Raw genomic sequence first — 13180 nt, 5'->3', positions numbered from 1 at the left:
CTAACTAATGGTGGCTAATTTACTAGCTCATACCATAGAGCCCTAGTAGCTGCTTATTGATATACTGTAATTGCGTGCAAAGTTTCTTCAAAAAGATGAGAGAAATTTGTATGTGAAATAGTTTTAGATGTGAAATGTTCAACATAATCTTCTGATTAAAAAAACAAATACAAGGTTAAATGATTGTCCTGACTTAAAACTAGGCAAAAAAAAAAAAAGTTGACAGTTTTTGTGGACTAAAACTAGACGAATACAATGTTGTTTTCTTGGACTAAAATAAAGACTAAAATGCCAGATTTATAGTGACTGAATGTGACTAAGTAAACTAAATAAAAATGGGACGAGGTTCACTAAAAACTAACAAGAATGATTGCAACTGGACTAAAACTGAAACAAAATTTAAAAATAGCGTATAAAATTAACACTACTGTCCGTACTTATTTTTCTGGCATGACTTTACCAGCAAATCATGAAAGACAAGTGGCTGAACGTGAGCTACGAAGGAGAGGAGCTGAAGCCTCATAAAGAGCCCGAAGAGGACTTCAACGACACCGCACGGATCGGTGAGTAACCCCCCTCACTCCCCCCTTGTAATGATGCAAGCACTGAATTAATAAAGTGTATATGGCTTTAATGCTTGTTGTTGCAGATGTGATGGTGGGAATGGGTTTCACCAGGGAGGAGATCCGAGATTCTCTAGTCAGTCACAAGTACAACGAGGTGACAGCCACGTACTTGCTGCTGGCACGCAAGAACGAGGCAAGTATGGAACATGGGTTTGAGGTTGTTTCTCTATGATCCACTCCATCAATCAAATTACAATATGATACAGTTCATTGTCATCAATGAATAACAAGACGACAGAATATTTTTGAGAATATTTACCATTGAGAGGTCAAAATTCCAATGACTTGGATAATTTTAAGTTTGACTCGGTCTCCAAACGATGAATCAATTATCAAAATAGTCCAATTATAATGCATTCCAACTAGGGCTGCACAATATATCGAAAAAATATGGATATCACGATATTGGCCTATGCAATATGCATATCGCAAAAACATGCAATAAGTTTGATCTGGAATTGTATGCTTTTATCTGAATTTGACCAGTCAGACTGTCAGGTTTAACTGTTGGACATTTTTTTTTTAAATGACAAAAAAGGAGAGAAGATACTTAGTTCAAAGTATGCGAGGAGAGGAACTGACTGATACAATTCACTACTGCATTCTCTGAAAAATCCCCTCCCATCCTTTCTTTTTATTTGGTTTCCACCCCCCTAGTTACATGGGTGTTCCAACCCTAATAATACAAATGCAAAACCTAGTTGGAAGGAACACAGTGTACTTAATGAAAATGTGCGCTGCCATCCAATAGTTGAACATTATCGAGAGGTAATTACAATTAATTAAGAATACATTGAGTTTGATTATTTTGCCGCAAGAAAAAAAAAATATTTCATTTGATAATAAAAATGTCATTTCTTTAGGTACATATTAAATATCGCAATATCGATATCACTATATTCAGCAACTATATCGCATATCGCATGTTTTTCCAATATCGTGCAGCCCTAATTCCAACACAAGACAATCCAATAGGATTCTTGCTTTCTTGATAAATTCATACATACAACTCAAATATAGCCAAACTTAGCTCTGTTTCTTCTGTGATGTTCTGTTTACACTCCCAATACAATACACCAGAATTTCATAACAGTCACTCTCTGTCGTCTCAGGCCGAAAGCACGGTGTCCCGGTCAGGCAGCAGTCTCAGCCTGGCTCGCGTCAGAACTGGCGCCATCGCCAACGGTACCAGCAAACACTCTACTTCCTCCTCTGGTGCTACTTCCTCCTCCTCAGCCCACAAGCCGCAACGCAGTGTTTCCACCTATCAGCGGCAGAGACGACACTCCGATTTCTGTACGACTTCACATCCCTGCAACTTCAAAGTGGTTTTCTTCATCTACTTGCATCTCCTGTCTTGTAGGTGGTCCGGCAGCCCCCGGGTCGGCGCACCCCAAGCGCAGCCCAAGCGGTGTGGGCGAAGGATCTGGGCTTAAAGAGGAACGACTGTCAGTCCGCAAGCCCAGCAGCAGCACCGTCAGCTCTCGGAGCATCCCGACGCCTTCCAGTCCGATGGTCAGTTCTGCTCACAATCCCAACAAAGCCGAGATTCCCGACAGACGGAAGGAGACCAGCTCCACCACGGTACTGTCGGAAAACATTTCAACATTTATATTTGAGAAACGGTGCTGAACATGTGTTGAGATTAGCATGTGGCAGATTTCGGGGAACTAAAGCAGCAGCCAGATTAACCTGAGATGAACTCTTTAATGTATTTAAATGCGTGCGAGTCCTATTTTCCCTCCTCTGGTGGATTTGAGTCACATGACTTGACTGGAGTCAGACTTGAGTCGCCAATTTTAGGACTTGCTTGGCTAAAATTTACAAACTAGTCGACGTGACTTAAAACATGCTAGCAACAAAATGGGTGAAGTTAGCTACTCTAGCACATCTTGCTCTAACACAACTCTATTGTAATAGTATATAAATTATCAACATCTTGTTTTGACGTCTTTTTTTTTTTTCTTTCCCTAGAATAATGCCTCTGGTAGTGGCATGACACGGAGGAATACGTACGTGTGCAGCACAGACAGACACTCACTGTTGCAAAATGGCAAAGAAAACAGGTGAGAAGCGTTTTGAATTGTAAATATATGAAGTGCTCACATCTCCTCTCTTTTCTGAATACTTCAATGCCTAAGCAGTGCGACTTAAGTGCATGGTGAAAATGACCAGGGCATATGTAATTTCACAAGAGATTTGTCTCATATGTTATGAGTGGATGTTTGCGTGTGCGTGCATGTGTTTATACAGCCAGTATGAAATGTGTTTTGTTATGACAGATGGCGATGTGCTGCTGAGTGTCAGAGACTGTCACCTCTAGCTGATCTTTCCTCATCTTTCACTCAAGTTAGCTCATATCAGTCCTAACGTAGACTTCACTGCATTATCGTTTATAGTCTTGGCTTTACTGCCTTGCTCTATTTTCTTGCTGCTCTCCTTTCCAGTGAAGTTGGTCTCCTTGCTGTGGCCAGTGACCACATCTTTTCCACTAAATTCCGGACACTATCAACAAAATTAGCTGTTTCTAGCAGGCGCTCATGTCATGTGATTGGCCAGTCATCAGAGGACATTAACGTAACTCTTTAACTGCCAAACGTTATTAAAAAAAAACAGACAGTGCCAGCCGATTTTCAGCATTTTCACTCATCTTTCTAGGCAACCAGAATATTGTGCGCAATGACTACATAAACATGGCACATGTTTAACATGAAAGATCATGTTCCATTCTTTCATTAGACAAAAAAGTAAATTTCTACCTTATTTTGTTCTTTAGTAATCACTATTTGAAAATAGAGAATTTGAGTGACATAAGTGAAAATAGAAAAAAAACTGAGAAAACAAGCTTTTTGTGAAAAAAAAATTTCTGTACAACAGTGACTTTGACACTAATGTCTTTTGTTTAGTGACGCGCTGTGAATTAGTTTTAATGTGACAAAGGCTTTGATCATTCACGTCATCCTTGAAAATGTTTTTTTTCATCAGATTCTTCATGTTTCATTGGAATTTCATACACCTTGAGCCTTGAAAAGAGATACAATGCTGCCATCTTTAGTGGCTGTTTTTGATTCCACAACCCATTGACCAGGCAGCGCTGCACTTAGACGTTGCACTGGCCATTGATTAAAACAAAACAAAAAAACTACATAACGTCAATTATGGCGGTATTCATAAGGATTTTAGTGTACGTCATCAAACCTTTTTGGCGGTCAAACAGTTAAGAATGAACCACTGGCATAATTATGTTAAACGAAACTAAAAGTAAAATTACTTGATTTTGGAAGACCCATGGCAATTGTGGTTAAGTATCAAGAAAAATTCCCATTTCCAGCATCGCGCTAATGTGTGGTTAGCAGCAGTCTATCTCACATTTCGGAAGTCCGAGGTTATCTGTGGAGTTTGAATGAGTTTGCATGGGGATTTCCTCTTACATTTCAAAAACATGCATATTAGCTGCATTGAAGACTCTCAATTGTGAATGTGATGCTTTTTTTTTTTTTTTAGGATAGGCTTCATCTTAGCTGCCACCTTAATGACGACGGGCATTAATGGCTCATACTTCCCATTTTTTGACTCAAAAATACTTCTAATGCGTCATATTTTAGTGAAGTGAGAATTACAAAGTCAAAGAGGGCGCATAATTAGTAGGAGGAAGCATTGTGGCGATAAAGTGGCAACTGGCACAGTGCCCACATCACACCCCCCCACACACACACACACATATTTGCCTCCGAGGCTTTGTCAATGTGATGCCATGCCATGCTGCTTGATGGGGTAAACACGTGCAGGTCCGCACATACACACGCGCTTTTAAAAAGTTGGGAGGGAACGTACCTAAATGATCATGTCTGTCTTTACATTCGATGAAGCAACATGCTACTATCGTTAGCTTATGTATACAGTTTGTTTGGTGTGCACGTATGTATGTGCATCTCTCTATGTGTGCGTGCATAGTTGCTATGTAGAGCGTAATGAAAAGCAGCCTGAGGGTAATATGGGGGTGGGGGGTGTTAGGTGTGTACATGGTTTGATGCTCCACGAGAAGACAAATCTCATCCTGGAATTCCATTCAGGAACTAAACTTTTCCTTCCCTTTTCCTTCCTCCCACCCCAGTTCCCTTTCCCACCGGCTGCCCCCCGCTTCTCCCTCCACCCACAGCATCGCCGGAGCGTCAGCCTCAAGTTCGACCTCCACGACTTCCTCGCGTCTCTCCCGGGGCTCCACTGCCAGGAGCACCTTCCACGGCGGGCAAATCCGAGACCGCCGGCCACCCTTGCACGCAGCCTCGCCCACGCCGTCTCACGACACTGGCGGAACCCTGTCCGGTGCCAGGACCCCACGCACGACCAGTAACCTGCTCAGCAAACTCACCTCCAAGTTGACCCGCAGGTAAGCGGAGAAGCCGCGGGAGAAAATGGCGGGAAGAGGAGGCGTCTGATGACTGTGGACTAGCACTGTGGCTAATTGATTAGCACGCTAAAAATGGACATTTTAAAGTGTACTGGATGGACTGATGTTAATGACTTCTAGTACATAAAGATCTCATCTACTAACATATCAGCTTTTCTACTTTTTCAATGAAGCTTGACAAGTTGTCCGCCTCAGGTTCACATCTGTTAACGCTGCTTTTCCACTGCGCGGTTACAACTCAGCACACCTCTATTGGCTATTAGATGCTTTTTCATTGGCAAACACAAACACTGTAATGCTTATAAAGTGTATATACTTTTGACTGTGCATGACTAGAAGAAAATTCTTCAGCCTCAGTTTGCACTTGGGTATCACGTTCTGTTTTCTCTCTACTTTTATCTCTTCTCGTTACCGCAACTAGCCTATTAGCAAGAAACAAATCTCTTACGTTATATTTGCCCTGTTCGACTGCGCGGTACCCACTGAACATGTTTCTACTCACTAGTGATGCATTTCCGCCAACAGGATGGCTTTGTGTAAGTGAGGCTTTAACTCATTCACTCCCAGCCATTTTCACTGAAGCAACCCCGTTTGCTCCGAGTTGTTTTATTGGATTTTGACTGATTTTGCAAGGCCCACATAATATTGTGTTCTAATTGCTATAAAAACATATAACCTACCAAAATAAAGATAAGAGTCTCTTCTTTCATCAGGAAAAAAAAAAAAAAGTATATGTGTATTTGTTTCCGTTTTGCAGCATTTTGCATTAGAATATAACTAAGTTTCATCCGTATTCACATTCCTGGTGAAAAAGGAGCTTGTTGCAACATGGCCCTGACTGATCTCTTATACTCTGCTGCCACCTCCCAGATGTTTTTTTGTAATAACTACCGTTGCTTTAAGCCACCTTGGTCAGAAGCTGCATCGAAGCCTTCTGTATGCTCTTGCATTAAAAAAAACAAACAAAAAAACTTCATTTTTGGGAGTGAAGGACAAAATATTTTTAATATTATTTACACGTTTTTGGATTTGAATGACTTAATTAAAAGAACAGTTCAGTTCACTCATACTGAGGTGTCATGTCAGTGTATGACATCACTTCCTGTGTAGAAGTGCAAGTCCCTGTAACGTATTTGCGCTCATGATGGCGTTAGTCTGCGGCGGACAACTTTCTTTTCCACGCGTGGCGTTGCGCTGGTCGTTGTTGCTTTTCCGTGTTTGTTTGATTGTCTAACCACGTTTGCTTCCCCTCGCCAGTCACCTGCCGATCTGCCATCCTGTCTTCTTCTTCAATCTTCTTCTGCTTTGTTTCCTCTCACCTCCATGTTGTTTTCCTCCCCTCTCCCTTCCCACTTTCTTTCTTTGCTCTGACACTCTGCTCTTGTTGTGTCATTCCACACCTCCTCTTCCTCTCCTTCCAGGGTCACTCTTGACCCTTCTAAGCGTCAGAGTTCAAACAAATCCGTGTCGGGCTGCAACCTCCCGCAGGCCACAAAAACAGTTAGTAAGTCTTCCTTTCCCATCTTTTCTGGCTGCTGTGTGTCTCGCTACATTTCCATCCATGTTTACCCGTGTTGTGTGTATGTTTGTATGTCCATATCACTGGTTGGAGTGTACTGCAGTCACACAAACATACATTGGTGGTATGTAAGAATTTGGATATTTAACATTTGACAATATGATGTGTGTCTGACGAAACCTCTAACCAGCAACAATCCGAGTGTTTGTCTGCACTGTTTTTGTGTGTCTGGCTGTCAGACAGTGAATGTGTGTGCGCGTGTATGTGTCAGTGATTGGTTGTGGAAAGAGCGAGAGATGGAAGGGAGGGACAAGGGAAGGAGGATGAGGTGGTTTGCAGTGCTGCCCCCTGTGGGTAAAACAAGGTATAACATGGGGTTTGGGGACTGTACAAAATTAGAGTAATAGGGCATCACGGAAAACTACAAAATTGTCAAATTATGAGCACAAAGTTGTAATGTTATGGGTTTGTTTTGTTTTTTTATCAAGATGGATAATCAAGATTATAATATTAACCTTTTTTGACGCAATGATACAACTTTGTTGTCATATTTAAATCAATCAAAATTATGACTAGGAAAAAAAAAGAAAAATATTAGGACTTTATTCTGATAACATTGCAATTCTTTTTCTGCTATTTCAACATTTGTCTTGCAAAATTATGTGTTTATGTAATTTTCTAATTTGTTCTTACTTTTCCTCATATTTAAAATTATTTTTCTTGAGAGAAATCTGACTAGTTTTTTTTCTAAAAAAAAAAAATATATTACCCCTTTGCCACATCTTTTAGAATGACACTTTACTTAGTTATATTTCAACTTTTTAACAACACAGCTGTATTCTCCTATTTTTTTCTTAAAAAATGTTACTGTACTTTGTAATATTATCCCAAATATTTTCTCAAAAATTCCCAACCCTTAAAAAAGGCGTTGTACTATTCATATTTACCCCCCAAAAAATCACCAGAAAAATCTGACTTTTTCAAGTAATAATTAGATTTTCTTTTTCTCTTCAACGTGGCCCTGATCATCCTCTTCCATATGTTTACATGTTAGGTAATGTATACACAAGTGGAGGTGACTTTTAAAGTTAAGAATAGTTGCCAAAGAACAGAATTGTGTGCGCGCGTGTGTGCGTTTTAAGATGGTGGCAGCTTGTGCAGGCGTCACCCTAAGCGAGTGTGTGCGCGCTATTTTCCATCAAGATTAGTGATGTTAATCTGGATTTACACTGCTGTTGAACCAACATCTTACACAGCTTTTGTTTTGTTCTGCTGCTGTTATTCTTTTTCTACTTCTGCTGTCCTCCCATCATGCACCTGTACTATATTCTACTGTACATATATTCAGCCTCACTTTGTTGTCGTTAACGAACAAGCAACACAACAAGTCTGTGAGCGGTCAAGATAAGATCAGTAAGAATGCAGATGAAGCAGATCACATGACTTTTTTTTTTTTGTGTGTGTGAAGACTTGATGGTCCTCATGTTCATTTTGTGTGCTGTTGACATTTGCCCACTGATCTCTGTGATGGATGAGTAGCCGTGTTCTGTGTTTTAATTGGTGGACTCATTGAAGTTGAGCAGGAAGTGTTTTTTTTTTGTTTTTGTTTTTTTTAATTATCATTGGGTTTTCTTCTCCCTGGTTGTTTTCTAATGGACACCTTTTGTCTTCCTCTTGAGGGTCACAGACGAACCTGAGAGAATCAGCAGATCTCCGGTCACAAGGTGAGTCACCAAAGAGTTTCAATCTACATTTATCAGCTTATTTATTTATGTATTTATTTATTTATTTATTTATTTATTTATTTAGTGGCCTTTCATTTAATAGTCTAACAATTATTTACTGTAATCACAAAAGTAGCAGTCAGTCACTATGTAAAAATAAGTGACAAATACAAATGTGTAGACAATAAAACACATTTTTAGAGGAAAAAGCATATTTAGAGGGAAAGTGGGGGGGAGTCAATAGAAGGAAAAAAAGTTGTACTTTTAGAAAAAAAAAGTGAATCATGGATGCTATTTTAGAACATGATTTTTTTTTTTTTTTTTTTTTTAGATAGAGAATAAGTCCCTTTTTGATTTTATTTTGGGATGCGTTATTTATCATTGGAAATATTTTTTTTTATTTTTTTTTATTTTTTTTAAAGGAAAGTTAGTTTTTGAGGGGGAAAAGTTTGGATTTTTCGATGGGGAAAAAGTTGCTTTTTTTTAGGAAAAATACATTTTTTTGAGAAATTAATTAAAATTAATTTTTGAGAAAATTAGAATTTTAGAGAAAAAAAAGTTGAAATTGTGAGACAAGTTTATTCATTCTAATATCCTGTGTGAGGAGTTTTTATTCTCTGATGTCTTTTTTTTTTTTTTTTTTTTTTTTTTTTTTTTTTTTTTTTTTAATAAGAGATACTTTACTCATTTAGCCATTTTTGGGAGTCAAACATTAATATTTTGCCTATAATCAATTTGATATTTTCATTATTTTTCATGTACAAATAGTACCTTTAAAAACACATTTTGCAACTTGCTATTGACTGAAAACAACATCACAAGGGCTCAGGTAACCAATCACGGCTCAGCTTGTGAATATCACATGACCAAACCTAGAAAACATGTGAGCCGTGATTGGCTACCTGAGTCCTTGTGATGTCATTTTCAGTCGACAGGAAGTTACAAAATGTGTTTGTAAAGGTACTAATTGTATATGAAAAATAATGAAGATATCAAATTAATTATAGACAAAATATTAACTTTTTATTCCTATAATCTGTTAAATAAGTGAAGTATCGCTTTAAGAAAAGACGTTATCACACACAGTATTCTTATCTAACAGAGATGTGTCTTTCTGTTGAAGTTATCAAATGAATTATCGTATGCCAGATAAGGATCTTGCATTACCAAAGCTTGAATGTACAAATGCTGCTTTGGTTTTCTAAAAAGTTGTGTGTGTTTTCCTCTCAGTGTCTCAGACTAACTGCAGCAGGTAACGTTAGCTTAGTTAGCCGTGTTGTGACTGCTGGTGCGAGATAGACCACCCTGAAAAAAAGAAAATCTTTGACCTTCTTTTTCACCCTCTTTAGACATGTTATGTGAAAAAAAAAGTCATAAGGAAAAGTTAATTATTCATTGTATGTAGAAAAGATTCAGAAAACTGTATTTCCTCAAATAGTGGACAGTGAAGGAACACTATATAAAAAATGAAATATAACTTAATGTACCAGTAATCAAACGAGTCTTTTGTCTATAAACAAAGGTTGTGTATAGGGCCCATTTCTCTGCAGTTAAAGAAATAAAAGCCCTCAGTTGCTAAATGAGGAAGTTCTTCTTAGCTAGTATTGAACTATATTGAAATGTAACTAATGTGTGATGTTAATCAGTTTTTCCTCTTGCTTTCCCTCCATCAAACTCATAACTCATCTAACCTGCCCCCCCACCCCCCTCCCCTCCCCTCGACCTTTCTCCACCCCCCATTTGGTTCAGTCGCCATATATCTGGGCATCAGAAAGCGTCAGAGCCCCGGACCCCCCGATGCGGCTGGGATGTGAGGGTGCGCAGCCCCCGCGACCCGGCCGAGGTGGTCCTGGCTCTCCGGGAGGCGGCCCAGGGCTGCGGCTGCCAGGTCCATTTGGCGGGCCCCTTCCTGCTGTCCTGCACGCACGGAGCGGCCGGCGCCCGCGTGGCCTTCGAGGCCGAAGTGTGCCAGCTGCCCGGCGGGCAGGCGCAGAGCAGCGGCGTGCGCTTCAAGCGCCTCTGGGGGGCGCCGCTCGCTTTCAGGGACATCGCCACCAAAGTGTCCAAGGAGCTGGAGCTCTGAGGGCAGCACGGGGGCTACGTCGGGAAATGATGATGACGGCGGGGAAGAAGGAGCGGGCGCAAACTCCTCGTCGTGCCTCCGCCAAAGACCCTTGTCCTGTGTCCCATCTTGAACTGCTGAAAACAGGCAAAAAGAAAACGTCACACACTTTATTTCATCATGTTTGACTGATCAGCTACTAACGAGTATTAAGACCACATTCAAAACAACAAGAAAATGTTCGTGATAAAGACCACCAGAATCAAGTTATAATTTTAGGAGACTAAAATCTTTTGATCCCCGCGCAAAAAAAATATGACTTACAAAAGATCCCAACTTTATTCTGGTCGTATAATCTCTTTTGTTAAGTTTGGTCCTAATACACGTTAATAGCTATGATTTTTTTTTTTTTCCCTTATAGATTTGTCATCATTCCTTCTTGAAGCGCTGCTATTTATAGTCAAGTTTATCAACTTTTTTTTATCAAAAGGACAGACTGCAAAAAATGTGTAGCAGACGCACTAAGCAGACGTCATACGCTGAAGTAGCGATGCTGCATTCTGACCTCCAGCCTGTAAGGGGAGAAACGCAGTGAACGCTCATCATTACAATTACAGCTACTTCCACTTCCTGTAGAAGTTTTTTTAAGTTGAGACAGGATTGAATTGTTGGTTCATGCTCACACACCTTTGGCTACCAAGCGTTGCGATGTTAGTATTAACAAAACAAAACAAAACAAAACAAAAAATCTGATAAATTTTGCTTTTTCTACAATAAAAATGACACTGTGTCATCTTAATGCAAGTGTCCAGTCAGACTTCTCAAATGTATGTTGTTTTTTTTGTTTTTATGTTCACATATTTATCTCTACCTAGCATCACAACATTAGGTTTATCACACAAATGCTGCTTATTAATATGCTATTTAAAATACAGAATAAGACTGACTTCCTTTCATAGCCTTAAAACAGAACGCAAGTATGTTAATGCTCACACATCATTGGCTCCCTATAGCATCACAATGTTAGCATTAACACACTAATTTTGTCTTAAAATAAAAAATAAATAAATAAGTATTCTGCCTAGCATCACAATGTTGGTATTAGCACACAAGTGTTATTTAAAATTAATGAATACCCCCAATATTGGCTACTATCTACAATTATATGATGTTCTTAAACCAAACTTCAATCCGACTGATGTGATGTTTTTGTTGGTTCACATTCACCCGTTTGGCTACCATCACAGCAATAGCTTTCAAGTTAGCAAAGCTGTTCAAATATTTGATTTTGCATATGGTAATAATGTAACTCGTCGTAAAGCAAACGTCCAATCAGATTGCTGTAAACTATGTGTAGGTTGACACACCTTTCACTACAAAAGCATCTTATTGGCCATAATTTTATTTGGGCGATCTTCAGGAAGTCCAACGATTGACTAATATGCGAACCTTTTACATTTTCTTTTATTTTAGATTCAACATTTACGTTCTCAGGAAGTGGACACTAAGTTTACAAATTAAAGTCAGTATGATAATTTTTTAAAACACACTTTAAACTCTGAAAAGAGTAAACGAACGTAACACGTAGCGGCCTTTGTTAGCAACACGATAATACAGCCTCAATGACCACACGTTATTTTGGTGTTTGATTGTTCTGCGCATGCACCGTATGTAGGATGGTCTGCGTTAAAGGGGTGTGACCGTCAACCAATGAAAGACAAAAAAAAAATTGCAAATGTTAGTTTTTTGGCTGGTCCTCATCAGCTGGTGACTGAAGAGGTCATGCTGTGATATTCTTTTTTTTTTCTTTTTTTTCTTTTCTTTTCTTTATGACCTCCAGGACATCACATTAGCGCCTTTTGTAGCCATCACTGTTTTAATTTATGGAGCGAGCTGCAGTCCTCAAAACATCATGTGTGTGACGCAAATAAAGACTTTCAATCTCTGATATTTCTCGATCTTTTTTTCTCACAGCCTTATATATTTTGTCCGAAAGAGAATTAACTAATTAGCTAATTTGACTAAGCAGCAATCAGGAGCATGTTGCTAGCATTCATTTATTTATTTATTTTTATCGATCAAGGACATTGTTCTGCGATTGGCTGGCAACCAGTCCAGGGTGTACCCCGCCTACTGTCCAAAGCCAGCTGAGATAGCCTCCAGCACCCCCCGCGACCCTTGTGAGGAATAAGCGGTCAAGAAAATTGATATATGTATATAGAGAGAGATAGCAATATATATAGGTCAATGATTATGACTGCCGTAATATGTCGGTGGCGCTATGCATTATGGGAAGCCACTGACTGTCAACTCAAACTTCAAATACTCAGAAGAATATTTGTCAGTGTATTTGCTTACACTGACGTTTAAATTCCCGTATGTCTGCAATATGTTCCGATATGTGAGTATTTTGTATGATTATTCCAGGTGTTATGAAACCGTAGCTTCACATAGCATGCGCGTGAATGACTCGCGTGCTGGCGCCACATCCAACTCATACTTACCTGGCAGGGGAGATACCATGATCAAGAAGGTGGTTCACCCAGGGTGAGGCTCAGCCATTGCACTCCGGCTGTGCTGACCTCTGCGAATTCCCCAAATGTGGGAATCTCGACTGCATAATTTGTGGTAGTGGGGGACTGCGTTCGCGCTATCCCCTGATAACTTGTTAATATAAACAGATTAATCAAAGATAGTTATTCAACGGTTTTTGCATTTGCACTTACGTTTTGTGGGGATAAAAGAAAAAAAGAGCACATACAGATTGCATCTGCTGATATTAGTAACGTATGAGGTGTCGTTTTAGCTTTCCCTCGGACTTGATGACGTTTGCTCATT

The 13180-nt window shown here is 39.5% G+C and overlaps 1 protein-coding gene and 1 non-coding gene across 13 annotated transcripts in view; both read left to right on the top strand.

Annotated features, from left to right (window-relative positions):
• The window catches only part of mark4b (MAP/microtubule affinity-regulating kinase 4b), a 31896-nt gene extending 19604 nt beyond the window's left edge, over positions 1–12292 (top strand). For 2 of the 12 annotated variants that reach the window (XM_077540801.1, XM_077540800.1), the window contains exons 10-19: positions 464–563; positions 650–759; positions 1739–1922; positions 1990–2210; positions 2601–2692; positions 4741–5016; positions 6459–6541; positions 8236–8280; positions 9511–9532; positions 10030–12292. In XM_077540801.1, coding sequence (XP_077396927.1) covers positions 464–563; positions 650–759; positions 1739–1922; positions 1990–2210; positions 2601–2692; positions 4741–5016; positions 6459–6541; positions 8236–8280; positions 9511–9532; positions 10030–10363 — 1467 coding nt within the window. In that variant the 3' untranslated portion in view covers positions 10364–12292. The remainder of the gene's footprint in view (positions 1–463; positions 564–649; positions 760–1738; positions 1923–1989; positions 2211–2600; positions 2693–4740; positions 5017–6458; positions 6542–8235; positions 8281–9510; positions 9533–10029) is intronic. The other 10 variants (XM_077540804.1, XM_077540802.1, XM_077540809.1 and 7 more) reach the window with 10 other exon arrangements.
• A 546-nt stretch (positions 12293–12838) lies between these two features.
• Positions 12839–13002, top strand: LOC144000473 (U1 spliceosomal RNA). Its single transcript, XR_013278244.1, has one exon. It is a non-coding gene; the product is annotated as a U1 spliceosomal RNA (small nuclear RNA).
• Positions 13003–13180: the final 178 nt, after the last annotated feature.

The sequence above is a fragment of the Festucalex cinctus genome, chromosome 13 (assembly GCF_051991245.1).
Source record: "Festucalex cinctus isolate MCC-2025b chromosome 13, RoL_Fcin_1.0, whole genome shotgun sequence".
NCBI classification, from domain to species: domain Eukaryota; kingdom Metazoa; phylum Chordata; class Actinopteri; order Syngnathiformes; family Syngnathidae; genus Festucalex; species Festucalex cinctus.
Note: the sequence above shows the minus strand (reverse complement) of the source record. Positions and strands in the feature narration are given on the sequence as shown.